This window comes from Macrotis lagotis, chromosome 7, assembly GCF_037893015.1.
Source record: "Macrotis lagotis isolate mMagLag1 chromosome 7, bilby.v1.9.chrom.fasta, whole genome shotgun sequence".
Taxonomy (NCBI): Eukaryota; Metazoa; Chordata; class Mammalia; order Peramelemorphia; family Peramelidae; genus Macrotis; species Macrotis lagotis.
Genome location: NC_133664.1, coordinates 171,285,115 through 171,304,407, shown reverse-complemented (window position 1 = coordinate 171,304,407; position 19,293 = coordinate 171,285,115). Strand labels below are relative to the sequence as shown.

At 34.8% G+C, this 19,293-nt stretch overlaps 1 protein-coding gene across 1 annotated transcript in view; it reads right to left on the bottom strand.

Annotated features, from left to right (window-relative positions):
- FAM107B (family with sequence similarity 107 member B) overlaps positions 1-19,293 on the bottom strand; it is a 371,993-nt gene that overhangs the window by 168,556 nt on the left and 184,144 nt on the right. The window contains exons 2-3 of the mRNA XM_074194078.1: positions 9,646-9,661; positions 966-1,007 (exon numbers count right to left, since the gene is read on the bottom strand). Of these exons, the coding sequence (XP_074050179.1) occupies positions 966-1,007; positions 9,646-9,661 (58 nt within the window). The remainder of the gene's footprint in view (positions 1-965; positions 1,008-9,645; positions 9,662-19,293) is intronic.

Below are 19,293 nucleotides of genomic sequence, written 5' to 3'. Positions count from 1 at the left end.
TAAAATGAGATGAAGAAGCAAATGGCAAACCAAGAAAACCTGAAATAGGGTCAAAAAGGGTCAGACACAACTGAAAACTGACTTGAACAAAGGAGAACAAGAGCCTTTGCTCACAGCAAATATTCTTGTGATAATTCAGCATGGATTTCCATGAAAATCAAACCAAGAATTAGAAAGGAGAGGTAAAAGCTTTGCCTTTTCTATTAAGTCCATTAGAGGAGTAATTATTTTCATTTTAGCATTATCATTAATGAACTTAATTATAAACTAATTTATAAACTTGCCCCATGTAAAGCACTATAACAAGCCTTGACCCAAAGCAACAATAGCACTAACAATAGCTTAGATTTATATAATATATTAAAGTTTACAAATATTATTTCATGTTATCTTAACAACAATCATGGGAGATATAGGTTCTGTTATTATTCACAGATAGGAAAGTTAATCAGGCAGAATTATGTAACTTGTGCAGGGTCACACAGCAAGTATTTGAGGCAAGATTTGACCTTGGCTTTTGATTCTAAGTTTAACTCTTTCTCTTTCCCCCTTGTCACTTTAATAGATAGCAGAGCAATTTCATCATCTGTTCACTTAAGCAAAAAAAAAAAAACCAAAAACCCCTTTTCACCAAAAATGCATCACAAACTATGCTTTCTACTTCAATAACTAACTTATATTAGTTATTTTAACACTAAACTGTTCCACCAGACTTGTACAACCAGCTTTTCTTAGCCAAAGAATGCAGTCATTTTTTCCTGAAAATAACAATTTTCTGCATTGCAACCAGACGATCCAGATGCCTGGAATATATCACAGCTGTAGCATTTCTGATCACATGCCACCAGCCATACTAGAAAAGCAGAGACTATCTCTTATGAGCTACAAAGTTGTCATCTCCTTTGGTCCTACAACAAGAGATGGCAGTCAGGAAAGGAAGGATGGGCCCATTTATTGTACTCTACCTGTTATAACCTTATGTTCCATCACGAGACAATGAGGTTCTCCTTGTATTTCTTCTTCTTCCTGTAAAGTTCCAGCCCCATCAAAAGAAAAAGAGAAGAAAGACAGATAGAAGAGAGAAACAGATGAAAAAGAGAGAAAGAAAGAAAATTAATAGAACATTCATTTATAATTTATGCAGTCATACTAATCAGCAAAGGCTAAAAGGCCCCAGAGAAAATTAGTCTTAAAAAGGAACAAATATTATTAATCGATTCAATATAATAATTCACCCAAATTTGCCTTAAATTTTTTAATGTTCTTGAGTAATATTGGTACTTTCTTACTTTAAAGCTAATACATTTTATCACTGAGATCATGAATACCTTTTTTTCTGAAAATGAATTAATTGATTTCATTAAACCATCTTCAGTATAAATTCACGTGTTTATTTTGCATGTACCATAAACACAGGAATTTACCAAAAGTCAAAAAACCCCATGAAACTTTTCATCTTCAGAAGCTAGTTTTTCTCAAAATTTATCCTGTAATTTTTAGAACAAGTATTGTCATCAATATAGTATTATTGGCACAGATAAGTTAGGTGAGTGAGCTCATTGTCTAATTATCTCAAATTTATAAGCTAATGGTGACTTTATGGAAAATTGCTTCCAAAATTATGTCTCTATAAAAAGTGTACATTACCCCAAGGATATATAAATTACAGGAGAACCTCATCCCATCAAAACTGAATGCACTGAATAATGTAATATTTCAATTAGGCCCAATGGGACAGTCTGCGATTAAAGCATGGTTGCTGTTTATAAAGGAACTGCAGGACAGTCTCACTGGATTCCAGTATAATAAAAATTAAATTGCTTCACAGATGGCAAGATTCAGCCCTTTGAAAGAACAAGATAACATATACTTATTGTATCTTTCCTTTGCTTTGTATATCAAATACTGTTGCTAAAGGATCAACCAGTTAGACACTGGTCAAAGGTATTGATTGCTTTGTTTTCAACTGTTCCCCTCTAGTAAGGGCTGTTAAATACTGATAGGCATAATAAGGAGAGATGTTCTATATTGTTCTTTCCTAGAGAATTTTCAGCATAGAATAACTATTCTCTTTGAGGTTACCAGAGTTAGATGGTATAGAATATCCTTTTTAGAGGGAAGAGGCTGGTATTCATTGCTTTTTAAAGTTCCTTCATTCTCTAAGATGACATTTTAATAAAAGAAATATATGTTCAAGGGTCATATTCTGATCAGAAAGTTGAACTCAAAGTCAATGAGATCTGGATTTAAAACCTGCCTCTGACATATACTTGCTATGTGATCTCACAAAAGCCACTCCAGACAGCTCTCTGAGACTTTTAAATTCTAGAGAAGGTGTTGACTTATATTAATAGAAAGAATGCCTTCAGCTGAAAAGTTATCTAAATCAAAGAAACTGTGGATCCAATCCCTATTCCTATGTTCAGAACACTGTGCAAAAAAAGGATTTAATATACAAAAATGAGAAGATATGATCCTCCCTTCATGTAGTTGAGAAGGGATAATATAACAGATATACAAATCATAGAATCTCAGAATAGGAAGGGATCTTCAAAGTCACCTAGGCTACAACATCCCCAAGGGGTATCCAGTCTTGACTTGGAGACATCTTGTAAAGGGAAAGCAGCTAGTTACCCTTTTGGATGATTCTGTTAGGAATTTCTTCCTTGATTAACTATAAATCCCTGTTTCTGAAAATTGTTCTTAATCCTGTCCTATAGAAAATTGTCTTAATTATGTCCTATAGAGTCAAGTAGAAAAAGAAGTCAACTAACATATTTACATAAATCTTCCTTTGTCTAGGTCAAATATCTCCAGTTTCTTCAAATCATACCCTCAGATATAGTTTGTAAGTCTTCTCACCAATTTGGTTACCTTCCTTTGGACATATTTCATCTCATCATATGGGCTTCCTAAAATATGATCCCTAGAACTGAACAAAATACTTGAAATGTAGTTTGCACAGGACAGAGTACAACAAGGACTTTTACCTCCCTCTTTATGACTTTATATGTTTTATGTCTCTCTTCATGCAGCCCAAGATTATTTTGGCTTTTCTTGGCTTTTATTTAAATTATTGCCTTATATTCTACTTTCATTATGTTAAGAAAAAAAAAAACTCAGGTAATTTTAACAAGAACTACTGCTTAGTCATATCTCCCTTACTTTACATTTGGGAATTTTATTTTTGGATATGATATAAGACTTTACATTTATTTCCAATGCATTTAATCATATTTATTTTGATCAATCATTCTAGTTATATGAAATCTTTTTGAATCCTAACCCTGTGTCATCCAGTGTGTTTGGTATCTCTTCCAGCTTTAACACATCTGCAAATTGATCAATATGCCATCTGTGACAGTCATTAACAAAATATTGTAGTACAGAGTCAAAGACAGATGGGGGGGGGCACTACATTAAAGCTCTCTCCAAGATGGCATTAACTGCGTTTTACATTTAACTACTCAATGTCAATTTTAATGTCACCTAACTAAATCATTTGAACTGCATTTTTCTATCTTGTCCTAAAGGATAGTATGTGAAACTTTGTCAAAAGTTTTTTCTAAATCTAGGTAACCTATATTTTTAACATTTCCATGGCCTACCTGCCAAAAATGAAAACCAGGTTAGTCTTGTATAATTTGTTTCACTTATTTGTTTTTTTTAAAAAGGTTCATTGTTTTCATATGAAGGTGATTTATAGATATTACCTTTCTCCCAAACAAAGTACTCTACCTCCTGACAGTGCCTTTTCACTGGCTTTTTCCCATATTGGAATTCTTTCCCTCTTCTTTGTTCCTGGATGCCCTGGCTTTCTTCAAGGCCCACTTAAACCTTCTGCAAGAAGTCTTTCCCAATTCTTTTCCTCTAGTTTTATCACAGCAATTTGTTCTTGTTTATATATCATTGCTACCATATTGTTTCCTCCACTAAATAAACCGACACACAAACTGAAACACATTAGGTAGTTTAACAAATGCTTATTGACTCTTGACTGATTAACTGTCCCCCTAGTATACTTTCCCATGTAAGAAAGAAAAATATTTCTGCAATACAAACTGCCACAGCTACCACATCTGACAATTTCAATGCCATAGTCCCCCACCTCTCCAAAGACCAGTTCTTCATGTCTTTATATCATTACAATTACACAGCATGAGGCTTTGTTTAAATGATCTTTTTAATTTATTTTTTAGTCATTGCATATAGGTTTCTTGATTCTTCACTCTGTACTATTTCATATATATATATATATATATATATATATATATATATATACATATATATAAAATCTTCCAATGTTTCCATGAGTTCCTCTTATTCATTACTTCTTATATGCAATAATATTCTATTGAATTCATATATCATTTTTTAACTATTCACCAATTAAAGAGCATTTACTTTGTTTCCAGTTTTTTCTACCACACAAAAAAAGTGCAAAGAATATTTATATAGCTACAACTAAGTGGTGCAGTGGGTAGAATACTGACCCTTAAGTCAGAAAGACCCAAATTCAAATCTCACCTCAGATATTTACCAACCTCAGATATGTCCTGATTCATACCTAACCACTGAACTCAGATGGCTCCAGAGGAGAAAGTGAGGCTGGTGACTTAGCACAGCTGCCCCTCACTCAAATCTAATTCATATGCTTGTTAGGATATCACCTCCCTGATCTCATGGTCTTCTTCTTCTTCAGGAACAAAGATCAAGCATCATCATCATCATATGTGCATGCATGCATGTATATTTATATATTTTATATATATATATATTTTATATATACAAATATGACTAGATTATTCCCCAAAAGTCACAAAATTTTTCATAATCATATATATGAACATATGTACATATGCATGTGTATATGTATATATTTTTACGGTTGTTCTTTGTGACCTTGTTTGGAATTTTCTTGATAAAGATACTAGAATGATTCTCCATTTCCTTCTCCAGCTCATTTTACAGGTGAAGATACTGAGGCAAATATGGTCACACAGACAATAAGTATTTGAGGTCAAATTTGAACTCAAGATGAGAGTGTTCCTGACTTCAAACTCTGCATTCGATCTACTTTGCTACTTAGCTGCCCATATGAATACACATTCACACACATACACATCCACACATACAATCTCTCTATTGATATCTCTCTCTTACCTCTTTGCTAACTAAAATCAGCATTTCCTCTGACTTTCATATTCAAAAACTATCACTCTTCCATAAGTATTCTTTTCCACTTTAGAGTTTAAGCTATCTGAAGAACTGTTTTGCTTGCTCTGTCTGGGTTAACAGGTATAAACAGAGACTTCTTGGAATGAATTACTTTTTTTAAACCATACTAACTTGTTGTGATCCTGAATTTTGATTAATGATCTTTCATTCGATCCAGCCCCAGTTTCAGGTCGGCCACTTCCTAGACATCTCCATGTCATACTTCCTCAGCTCTTCAAACCCTTCTGCCCTACCTGCTTTCCAACTCCAGCACTTAGGACAGTATATAAATCAGTACCACCATTTCTGGTAAGGACGTGTCAATCTGTTGTCCAATCAACCATCAGCATTTCCTCTGATTTTCATGTCCAAAACACTACTACTGCCTCATAAGTATTGTTTCTCCTTTAGAGTTTAAGCTATCTGAAAGACTATTTTGCTTGCTTGTATTTATATACCCTTAGTTCAGTATCTGACACATAATGGCTTAATAAATACTTTCCATTCACTGGGTCTCATCATTTGACTATATTGAGGATGAGGTGTTCTCTTGTCATCTAACTAATCTTAGCTTTCAACATAGGAATAATTGAAATGAGCAACATTCAAGGAAAGAAAGGTAATTTCCAGGAGTAGGGTGGGGAAATCATTGAAGGATAGATAACTGGGGAATGAAGGGAGGCGTTTGAGCTGAGTTTCAAAGACTATGTAGGCTACATGAACTTCCTCTTGTTGACATTTTCTCTTTTTTTTTTTAGGTGTTTTTTTTTGCAAGGCAAACGGGGTTAAGTGGCTTGCCCAAGGCCACACAGCCAGGTAATTATTAAGTGTTTGAGACCGGATTTGAACCCAGGTACTCCTGACTCCAGGGCCGGTGCTTTATCCACTACACCACCTAGCCGCCCCCAACTTTTTCTCAGAAAAGCTAAAAAAATTGTAAATACTCATTTTTTGAAAAAATTCTGGTAATATTATCTTCATATCTGTGTGTTTATTTATGGTTGAATAGCAGAAATAGAATCCAAAAAGATCTTGAGAGCAAGACTGATGAGCTGAGGCTAACAAAATGAAGCTGATTGGGGATAAATGCAGTCGTGTTTGAATTAAAAAATTATATTCAATGACTATAAAAGGAATTAAGGAGAAATAACTGAAAATGGTTGTGAAAAACTACCTATTTAATTTAGTTCAGAAGCATAATGTACCAGCTAAAAGGGCTAATGTTATCTTAGATTAGATTGTATTCATAGAAACATAGTATCCACTATCTAAGGAGGGGTTAGCTTCACTATCCTCCTGGCTAGTCTACATTTACAGTAATGTTTTTGGTTCTGGGGAACATGCATTAGAAGTTAAAAAACCACAAGCTGGAGAGTGACCAGGATTGGAAAGGGGAATTAAAGATGTGACATAAGATGACCAGTTGAAGAGAAGACAAGGGAGATGTCATGGGAGTCTCTAAATCTTTAAAGAGTACCTATATGGATGGGGGATTATGAGATTTGTGTTTCTTTGGAGCCAAAGGGAAGAAGTAAAACCAAATGATTCAAAGTTATAGTAAATCTGATTTAAGCTCCTCAAAAGAGAACAAACTAAGAATTAGAATTGTTAAAAAAAAAATGAGGCCTGTGAGAAAGTGACTTTCCAGTCCCTAGAGATTGTCAAGCAATGGGAGAACTATGTGTTAAGGTTTCCCTAGAATTAACACCTCCCCATGATCTACCTCCTCTGCTCCTACTCACCTATTGTTGAAATATGGTGGAGGAAGTCATATTACCATGCCAGCTGAATTCATGAGAGCTTGGGTTCCTAATCTCATCTAGGTCTTGATTCAAGTCTATTATTCAACTCTTTCCTAATTGCCTCTTGCTTGGAATTTCCACATGGGGTGCTCCAAACCTCTCCCAAGTCTCCTGTCTAGAGTAGCTAGATGGTGAGGTGGACAGAAGCTAGGAAAACCCAAGTTAAAATCTGTCTTCAGATAGATATTAGCTGTGTGACTTGGGAAGGCACTTAATTACGAGTTTCTCACATACAGGGCTCTCTCCAGTCATCCTGATTCAAAAGTGGTCACTGAACCCAGATGACTCCAGGGGAGAAAGTAAGACCCGTGACTTAGCATAATACCCCCTCATTCAAATCCAATTCATGTACATGTCATGGCATCACCTCCCTGAAGTTATGGTCTTCAAGAACAAAGGACAAATATGATCAAGGTTCCCAGAATGCTGTTCTCACCATTCTCTCAGCATAGGACATCAACTTATATTTTACTCCAAAAATAGAGGCCACTGCATACATTCTCTCTTTTCCCCTTTTCTGTACCTGAAAACCTCATCATCATTGCTATTCTATTAGAATCAAATACTGAAATTCTTTCCTAGTACTGTTTCTCTCCAACCTGTGACTTTCCTGCTATCTCTTTCTTGCAATCTTCTCTCCTCCTGACTACCTGAAAACCCTTGTCATTATCCCTATACAGTTGAGTTCAAATATAAAAATCCTCCATTTGATATTTAAAGATCTCTACAGTCTCTGATTTATTTCTCCAGGTTTAAAGATACATCTTTCCACTTCAGGCCCTCTTCTGAAAGTCAATGGTCTTGTTGCTGTTCCTCACACACACAACATTTCATCTTCCATCTCCATCTCTTTGTATAGGCTGTCCCTCTACACCTTCACCTCTTAAAAGCCTGAGCTCACTACAAAGCTCCAACTTCAAAGTTTGTGTGTAGTTTTCTCCTAAAAGCCTTTGTAAATCTCCTTTAGCAGCCAGGGCTCCACCCTTTTCCTTTGTATTTATTCTGTGTTGTGTTAATTCCCCAAATTCAGTCTAAATTCCTTGAGGGCAGGAACTATTTTATTTTTGTCTTTCTATTTTCAGTCTCTAACGCAGTGACTGGCACTTTGTAGGTGCTTAATAAATATTTGTTTGATTTGTTTGCTGCACTCTTGGTAAGTGTAGGTGTTAAATTTGAAGAAAACTGAGGTCTCCTCTGCTTTCAAGCTTATGAATCTGACAATATTCCTGCTTTACTCTATTAGTTTCCCCTTTGTTCTTTTTTCATGTGGCACCTAGAATAGCATCATGTGGACAATGGGAGCTAACAAATCATGTATGATAGTGGTGATGAATGCATAACATGCATTTGGAAAAAATTTGGGGAAACAGCTGGGAGTGTTCTTGCATGATCTTTTATTATTACTATGCACTAATGTCATCAGGAGTTTAGGGTTTAATGAGTAGCCTTAAAGAAATGAGTAGAAGTGTGAATGAGCTTGCTTTCCCTGTGATCTGCCCAGCTGATTGGGCTTATTACACTAACTCAGTTTATTACTCATTCCTTTAAAAGAAATTTAATAGCATAACTTCACTCTTGTCATGTCCATAGCTTGGGATCTTGTTTTGCAATATTAATGTTTTGTAGTTCACTTAAGGAAATCATGTTTGTTAATAGAAAGAAATCTTAACTGACAATTTAACCTAGAGATTGGTAGAACACTGGACCAAGAATAAGATAAGCTGTTTGCACCTTTGCCAAAGATTTTCTATGTGACTATGTAAAATCATGCAATCTCTTAATACCCTAGCTTTTTCCATCAATAAAATGAGTGTCAATAACATTTATTAGTAGCTTGCTTTGTGTGGGGCACTATCAAAGGTGCTAGTAATACAAAGTCAAAAAAGGAACAGTCCCTGTCCTTGAGAAACTTACATTTGATGGCAGGGTAGGAAAAGGAGCCGGAAATGGAACTAGATTTTGAGAAAGGTAGCATGACTATCTCTGAGATTGGAAGAAGTTAAAATAGTGGATAGAAAATCATGGTTGCTAAATTAAAGTAAGTCCTGGAATGTCCAAAATAGAATTCATCCTTACCCTCCCAAACCCAACCATCTTGCAAATTTCTTCACATCTGTTATTCTTTCAATCTCCCAGGTTAATTGTGCTCTTGTTCTCAATCCTTGCTCTTCTTTATCCCATATATCTATCCAATCACTTGCCAAATCTTGCCACCATCATCTCTCCAACATTTCTTATCTCTGATCCCCTTTCTCCTCTCACATAACCTTAGTATAAGCCTTCATCACCTCTTACCAGATAATTGCCATAATCTCTTAAATTGTCTCTTTGCCTCAAGTCTCTCATCACTCCAGTCCAAGCTGCTGTCAAGATAATTTTCTTAAAGCACAGATCTGACCATAGGAATCCTCTACTTGATCAACTCCAGTGGCTTCCTAGTCTCTCTAGAATCAAAGATAAACTCCTCTATTTAGCTCTTAAAGACCTTCACAACTTCTCCCCGAGCTCTCTCTATATTCTTTGTACATTTTTCCCATTCCACAATTCAGATAAACAGATCTCTATTTCTAACACAAAACACTTCCTATCCAACCTCTTTGCCCAATTTGACTTGGCTGCTATGCACTCCTCATCTCTTCTTCCTAAAATCCTTTTCAATCAATCAGTACTTACTTACTAAACTCTTACCATATGTCAGACTACAAGTATACATATATAAATCATAAAGAGAATAAATACAAATCCATACAAGATAGTTCAATATATATTAGCTTGGGAGAGAAGGAAGCTGTATATTTTCATGCAAAAGATGATGTCTGAGCTGAAAGAGTGACTCTTGTAAGGGAGAGGAAGGAAAGGAATGGCCAAACCCAAAGACAGGAGAAGCAGTATCATGTATGTATCTATGTATGTGTCATATACTCCATTTTGACTGGATTACAGACTCCAGGAAATAGAGCAATGTTCAATGAATCTAAAGAGAGAAAAGAGAAAGATTGCATAAGGTTTTAAAAGCTAAACAGAAGAGTTTATATTTTATCCTAGACACCAGGAAGCCACTAGAGTTGGTTGAGTAAGGGATTCACAAGGGGAAAGTGACTAAGAAAAATGACTTTACAACAATGTGTTGACTCTACTGGAGTTGTGAGAAACTGCACAGGAAAGATCAATTATCAGGTTATTGGAATCATCTAAATGAGAGTTGATGTGCACCTGAGCAAAGATGGTAGTTGTGAGTAGAGAGGAGTTGGAGGCCATAGATGCTGTAAAGATAAAAAGGGCAAGATTTGGCAACTAATTGTATCAGTGAGGTAAAGGAGAGCAAAGAAAAAACAAGAACAATGGCTAGTTAGATTATGAACCTTGAGAGGCATCTTTGACAGAAATAGAGAAGTTTGGAAAGAGGGGTGACTTTGGAGAGAAAGAAAATGAATGATTTTAGTCACATTGAAACAAACTATGTTGAAAGACAGTAAAAGTCACTATAGGAAAAAGTTCTGTGTAGAAGGTGACAATTCATAGGAGAAAAAGGATTCTAAGAGAGAGAGGAAAAAAAAGAGAGAACATTTCAGGCATAGGGGCAGCAAGTTCAAAGGCAAGGAAGTGGGAGAAAAGCTTATGTTCCTAAGGCTCAGAAAGAATAACCATAGAACTGGAGAAAGAGAGAGTAATGAATGATAAATACATTATCTTCATAACCCTATGAGGTAGGTCTGACAGGTGTTATTATCTCTTCTATACAGAGGAGGAAAATGAAACTCAGCAAGATTACAAAATGCTCTCATGGTCACACCCATAATAAGTATCAAAAGCGGTATTTGATATTTGATATCTTCCTGGCTCTGAGTCTATCACTGTACATTATTCTCTTCTGCTTCCCATAAAAGATGATTTTTAAGATCTCTTCTTATTCTAGTATCCTATAGATATCTCTTGTGATGTTGTATGGATCTCTGTGATCACAGATAGGTGGCCACAGATTCCAGTGTGTCACACAACGCATTCTGGACACGAAACTCATTACTAAAATTTAAAATAAAATCAGGAATCACAGGTTTGGAGAATGAACTCAGGACAGCCCTTCTGAAGTTGTGTTTAGTAATGATAAATAAACTCACATTTTTACCAGAGATGAAAAAAAAAGGTCAGCTTTTTAGATAAGAAACAACAAAAAACAAATATTTTCAAAACTGAAGATAAAGGAATTCCAAGGAACATTTTAACCTAGTGTTTTTTAACAATTAAGCATTATCACATGATAATATGGAAGTTCAGATGAATCATTTAGAATTCAGAGTTCTCTTAAATTTCATTGATGTTTCTCTTTGAATTAATATTGATAGACATGTCTGGATCAAAACATTTTTAGCATTTAAAACTCATATAATCTTCAAATACTAGTTGAGGCATTTGGTGATCTGAAGTAGAGGTTTGTGTTTAGAATCACACCATCCCTCTTTGGAGACAGGCAATTTGCTTGTCATTATTGACCTCCAAGTAATCAATCTGTGACTAAACTAAAGCAACTGAGTAGGCAGTAAGGAAAAAAAAAACCAAACACAGCAATCTTCATTTTTCTGGTATGCTCAGAGAATAAATGAGCTGTAGATGTTGGTGGAAAAATAACCTCATGGTAGCAGCTAGGTGGCGCAGTGGGTAAAGCACCTGCCCTGGAGTCAGGAGTACCTGGGTTCAAATCCGGTCTCAGACACTTAATAATTACCTAGCTGTGTGGCCTTGGGCAAGACACTTAACCCCATTTCCCTTGCAAAAAACCTAAAAGAAAAATAACCTCACTATAGGGTTTTCAAACTTCCCTATTTCTTGTCAAAGATGCCTCTCAAGGTTTATAACTTTTGCAGACTTCTCCCTCACCCCATCTATCCATTTAATTGCCAAAACTTGCCCTTTCTATCTACATTTATGCTATCTTCAACTCCTTCTCTTCATTCATACAACAGCTATCTTATTTCAGGCCCTCACCTAGATTACTGTAATGGGGTCATGAAGAACAGGACACAACTGAAATGATTGAATAACAAAGATTACTACAATAGCTTTTAATTGATCTCTCCTATCAAGTTTTTCACCACTCCAGTCTAACTTACTTAACTGATGAACCAACTCAATGGGTTAATAAAAACGTACTTCTTAAAATACTATTATTTTAGTCAATTTTAGTGGTATAGATAACAGGCTACCCTGCCTTCTTAAACAGAGTAAACTAAATATAATTTAATCTTTGATCATTGGGAGTTCTCACTAGGATCAGTATTAAATCTTATTCAAAATACCTCAGGAGCTAATGAGGTACAAATGGTTGATTTCCCCTGCAGTAGGTTGCACCAGAATGCTCTGCCTTGAGTTCATAGGTATGATTTTTATAGTTTTTAAAATTTTATGTTTCTTCTTCAAGTTTTCAGATATTTCTTCTTGCTGCTGTCCATGCTATTTTCCCCTCTGCTCCCTTCTAAATTGCTGCTCCTGTTCTGCTTGTCAGCTAAGAAACTAGATAATCTGGTTGATTAGAAATGTGTGTAAAATCCATTTATTTACTCAAATAGTTATTGATTAACTATTATATGCAAGATTTTGTAAAATAAATTTATATGAAAAGATAGTTTGGTGTAATGGGAAGCTGAGCCTAGGAGTCTTAAGGAATGACCTTAATATTCCCTGTCACAGTAACTAACCCATGTTCTAGGCAATTCTATAAGATTATAAATTGTGGGGCAGATACCAATGCATGTCATCTTTGCCTTCATCTAAATCATTAGTAAAAATGTTGAACAGCCTTGCTTTAAATGTTCTGTGGGATTCTATGAGTACCCTCTCTTGAAAATGACATTAAAGGTAAGCAATTTCTTTTTTATAAATATTGATATAAATGGACAGCACTAGTCACAAGTGGTTCCTACTTTTACTCATCCTAAAGTGACCTTTAATAAGCTTTTTTCTTTTTAAAAATAGTTTATTACAGTATTTTTATTTTTTAAATAACAAGTATTTTTAAAAAATGTGCCTTTCCTTCCTATAATGTCTCCCCTACATTGAACAAATTTTATAAAAAGAAAAACAACTTAGTTTCCAAATTTTGGATACTAAGAATAACATGGCATTTTACTACAGAAACTTTTCCTCTTTCTTTGATTTTTTCACATTTCACCTTCAATTCCAGAGCCATATTCTTCTGCCTCAGCTCTTTTTCTTTGAACCTCTTTCTTGATTTTCAGAAGCCATAAGACTATGCCAGTAACCACACATAATGTCATAGGGACATCACCAAACAGCTCCCTTTCATCTTATGCAGGGTTCTACAGAATAAGGTAGAAATAGGTATGATAAGCTTCAGTGTCTCTGAACTTGGTTCAACTGATGCTGTGGTAAATAAATTAGAGGAGACTCAAGACTCAAGACTGGTCAATATATCTATTTTCCTAACATTGAAAATATAGCCACACACAAAGTAGTATTTATAGAATGCTGTTTATAAACTACTCAGCTGACCTAAAATGTTGGCTAAATACACCCTGGAAAAAAATGCTAAACTGGGTATTACAGAGTCAATTATAGAAAGTGGTCTTGGCAGTATAGCATAGTGGAACAAGCCCTGAACTGGGAAGCAGGAGACCCAAGCTAGAGGCCTGATTCTGTCATTTACTTACTTTGTAATCAGAGTTTAGTCTCTCTGGAATTTTGTTTAGTAATCTATAAAACAAGGATATTAGACCAGATGACCATTAAGGTCCTTTTCTAGCTCTAGTCTAGGGAGGAGAGAATAAAAAAAAATAGAAAAAAAAAATTAAAACCCTACCATTGGATTGTGTAGTACCCAGAGGATTTAATGAAATTCATTCACTGTGAGATAACTTTGTTCAATAGCAATCAAGAAAGTTAATGCTATGTTAGTAAAGGGCAAAGTATTGTGCAATAAGAAGGTGAGAGTCCTGCTTTACTCTTCCTTGGTCAGACTAAAAATTGTGTTAATTCTCCTTCCACATTATCATTTTTCAAGTATTGGAGGGTGGTGAGTTTTCAAAACCTTGCCTAGCTTGAAACTGTGATTCAAATTTAATTACTTGCTATTTCCAAACTATGTTGCCATGCTGATTTGGTCAACCTTCTCAACTCCCTTCCACTGGAATCTGAATTTTCCCTTATCTTGCCCTAAAGGAGACTTCCAAGTCACTTTCAGGACAATTCCAAAACGTATCTGTTCCCTTCTAGCTGTTCTTTTTGTTAAATGCAAGCTACTTGAGAGTAGAGTCTCACTTGTTTTTGTATCACCTTAGTGATACACTACTGCTTACTTAGTACAGTAACTAAACATATTATGTGTTTTCATTCATTCGTTCATATTCCCCTTATCATACTTCCTTCAAGCTAAGTAGTCCCTGTCCCTACATTTGATCCTCATGTGTCATTTTTCTAATGATTTATGTCCGTGATGATATCTTTTACATTACTTTGGGTGACACAAATCATGAACTGTAATAAGCTGTAGTTTACTAACAATCACTGTGGGGATTTTCACCATCTTTTTGGATCATCTACAACAAATTCTTCTGAGATCATGGAGCACCATGATTCACAGTCATAAACCATCAAAATGAAAATAGTGTTAGTGATTTTGGTCTATATTTTAGATGTCAAAAATTTCATAGAATTTGAATATTGAAACTCCACTTATACTAGAGACCCAAATGACTTGAAACACATACATCTCTAACTCAAGTTAAATTTCCCTAACCTTTAAAATAAAATAAAAATTGTCATTAAATAATCAAGGTATTGTAATTGGAAGATACTTCAGAAGACATCTATTTCTACTCCTTGAGTTTATAGTCAATTAAAGTGGGACCCAAAAGGGTTAACTTGCTCAATATCACACAATTAATAAATAACTTAGAATTTGAACCTAGGTCTTCTGATTCCAAAGGCAACTTTTGTTCTACCTTATGTTCTTTCCTAAAATTATTTAAAATATTTATTTCAGGAGGTAGTATAATTTAATGGAAATAACTTGGGTTTAGGAATCAAGAAATTAATTCTAGGTCAATTTCATATATATGTGTGTGTGTGTGTGTGTGTGTGTGTGTGTGTGTGTGTGTGTGATGGTTCTTACCCCAAGATTAATCCAATTTTCTAATTTAGAGTTGAATTTTCTTTAGGTTGGCAAATTCCTTGGACTTTATTTTCTTCCTCTGTGAACTTGAGTTAATAACACCTCTCTCTTGCTATTTCACAAGGTTCATAGATTTATATAAAGTTAGAAGAGTTTTTAGAGGTTAGGTAGCCCAATCCTCTTACCACACTATACATATACATATTTTAGTTTTTGCAAGGCAATGGGGTTAAGTGGCTTGCCCAAGGCCACACAGCTAGGTAATTATTACGTGTCTGAGGTCAGATTTGAACTTAGGTACTCCTGACACCAGGGCCAGTGCTCTATCCATTCAGCCACCTAGCCGCCCCCATATTTTAGAGATAATAAAGTTTTATCTCTGAGATTAAATTACTTACTTAAACTCAGAGTAATATTGTTGAGATGTTAATTTATGGAAATGAAGAAAGGTTTCTTTAAAAGGGATAAATAATTTGAGTTTCCTCTTGCCAATGCCTTCCAACAGTCAGCCTACTCTTTTCTAACCCACAGTCCTTTGATGCCAGTCCTCACTGGTTGCTAATACTCTAGCTGCTCAAGTTCAGCATTCTCTTTAATCTCTTGCTGCTTGGTCTCATTTGGCTATTTCTGTAAGAGAAAAGAAGCATTTCACAAATCCTAATCTGATTTACTGGTTTAGGAGTTGGATTCTGGGCTCCAACCTGGGGACACAATTCATTATACTTTTATTAATTGTTAATTGTATGCTTAAGGATCTTGGGTTCATAGGTATAGAACTGGGAATGGACATAAAGCTTTTTCATTTCATTAAACCCTTTTGTTTTACTAAGGAAGAAACTGAGACTCTAAAAGGTTGTGACACATGATAGTACAAAGCAGAACTGAAATCCCAACCCTAACTCACAAGTAATTATTGGTTTTTGTTTAGTCGTGTCTGTCTTTTTTTGACCCTATTCCATTTGAAGCTTTCTTGGCAAAGATAGAGGAGTGATTTGACATTTCCTTCTCAAGTTTTACAAATGAGGAAACTGAGTTAAACAGGGTTAAGTGACTTGCCCTGGGGTCACACAGTGAGTATCTGAAATTGGATTTGAACTACCATCTACCTAACTTCAGATCTGGTGTCACCTAGCTGCCCTGACTTGAAGATATACCAAACAGTTATTTTTTGTCATTTCAAAAGACACTCAAAATTAAAAAAAACAAACTTTTGAGAATATATTCATCTTTACTTTTCTCTATAACACATAACCTTGCATCTCAGAGATTCAAGAAGTCTTATCTCTGAGAGGATCTCCTAGTGGCTGGGTAGATTTTTGCAAATAGAGAATTTATATTTGTGCTTCTTGTGTAGGTAGAAAAATTTTAAAAATTATTAAAAAAAAATTTTATGAAAAAACCAATGAAACTGATCAATCTCTGGCTGATTTGATTAAAAAAGAAAGTAGAAAACCAAATTGTCAGTATCATAAATGAAAAAGGTGAACTCACCACCAATGAGGAGGAAATTAAAGTAAAAAGTCGGAATTATTTTACCCAACTGTATGCTAATAAATTTGATAATCTAAGTGGAAACAGGTGAATATTTACAAAAATGTAAGTTGCTCAATAAAATGAAGAAGAAATTAAATACCTAAATAACCCTATCTCAGAAAAAAGAAATTCAACAAGCCATTATTGAACTCCCTAAGAAAAAAATCTCCAGAGCCAGATAGATTCGTAAATGAATTCTATCAAACATTTAAGGAACAATTGGTGCCAATTCTATATAAACTCTTTGGCAAAATAGGTGAGGATGGAACTCTGCCTAACTCTTTCTAAAGACACCAATATGGTGCTGATACCTAAAGCAGGAAAAGTCAAAACAGAGAAAGAAAATTATAGACCCATCTCCCTGATGAATCCATATGCAAAAATCTTAAATAAAATTTTAGCAAAGTGATTACAGCAAGTTATCACTAGGATAATACACTATGACCAAGCAGGATTTATCCCAGGAATGCAGCGTTGGTTCAATATTAGGAAAACTGTTAGTTTAATTAACATTATCAGTAACAAAACTATCAGAAATCATATGATTCTAACAATAGATGCTGAAAAGTCTTTGACAAAATACAGCACCCATTCCTACTAAAAAACACTAAAGAGTGTAGGAATAAATGGATTATGCCTTAGAATGATAAGCAGTATCTATCCGAAACCATCAACAAGCATTATATGCAATGGGGATAAGCTAGAGGCATTCTCAATAAGATCAGGAGTGAGACAAGGATGTCCATTATCACCACTACTATTCAATATTGTGTTAGAAATGTTAACTTCAGCAATTAGAGAAGAAAAAGAAATTGAAGGAATTAGAATTGGGAAGGAAGAAACCAAACTCTCACTCTTTGCAGATGACATATTGATATACCTAGAGAATCCTAAAAAAAAAATCTTAAAAAACTGCTAGAAACAATTAGCAAATTTAGCAAGTTGCAGGATATAAAATAAGTTCTCATAAATCCTCAGCATTTCTATATATTATTAGCAAGATACTGCAGCAAGAGCTAGAAAGAGAAATCCCATTCAAATAACTTCAGATAATATAAAAATATTAGGGAGTCTGTCAAGGCAGACTCAGAAACTCTATGAAAACAACTACAAAACACTTCTCACACCAATAAAATCAGATTTAAATAACTGGGCAAATATCAACTGCTCATGGATAGGCTGAGCTAATATAATAAAAATGACAATTCTACCTAAATTAAACTGCTTATTTAGTGCCTTACCAATCAAAATTCCAAAAAATTGCTTTAATGAGTTAGAAAAAAATTGTAAGTAAATTCATATGGAGAAATAGAAAGTCAAGAATTTCCAGGGATTTAACAAAAAAAAAAGTACAAAAGAAGGTGGCTTAGCTCTACCAGATCTAAAATTATATTATAACGCATCAGTCATCAAAACTGTCTGGTATTGGCTAAGAAACAGAGTGGTAGATCAGTGGAATAGACTATGTGCAAAAGAGATAGCAGGAAATGATTATAGTAATCTGCTATTTGATAAACCCAAAGAGTCCAACTTCTGGGATAAGAACTCTCTTTGATTAAAAATTGTTGGGAAAATTGAAAGTTAGTATGGCAGAAACTTGGATTAGACCAACATCTCACACCCTATACAAAGATAAGATCAAAATGGGTACAGGATTTAGACATAAAAGGCAATATTATAAGCAAACTAGAAGATCAAGCAATAGTTTACCTGTCCGATCTATGGAAAGGGAAACAGTTTATGACCAAGGAAGAGATGAAGAACATCATTAAAAACAAACTAGATAATTTTGTTTATATTAAATTAAAAGGCTTTTGTATAAACAAAACCACTGGAACCAATATCAAAAGAAATGTAGTAAATTGGGAAACAATTTTTACAACTAGTATTTCTGACAAAGGACTCATTTCTAAAATATACACAGAACTGAGACAAATGTAATAAAAAAAAAACAAGCCATTCCGCAATTGACAAATGATCAAAGGATCTGCAGAGGCAATATACAGATGAGAAAATCAAAGCTATCCATAGTCACATGAAAAATTGCTCTAAATCATTACTGATTAGAGAAATGCAAATTAAAGCATCTCTAAGGTACCACCTCACACCTCTCAGACTGACCAATATGATCAGAAAAGACAGTGGTCAATGTTGGAAGGGATGTGGGAAATATGGGACACTAATGCATTGTTGGTGGAGCTGTGAACTCATCCAACCTTTCTGGAAAGCAATTTGGAATTATGCCTAAAGGGCAACAAAAATGGGCATACCCTTTGATCCAGCAATACCACTACTGGGTCTATACCTTAAAGACATCAGGAAAAAAAAAGTAAAAATATCATTTGTACAGAAATATTCATAGCAGCCCTATTTGTGATGGAAATTGAGTGAATGTCCATCAATTGGGGAGTGGCTGAATAAATTATGGTATATATATATATATATATATATGGTATATATATATATGTGTGTGTGTGTGTGTGTGTGTGTGTGTGTGTGTGTGTGTGTGTGTGTATGTGTGTGTTATGGAACACTACTGTTCTATTAGAAACCAAGAGGGATGGGATTTCAGAGAAATCCCAGGAAAGACTTGCATGAACTGATGCTGAGCGAGAT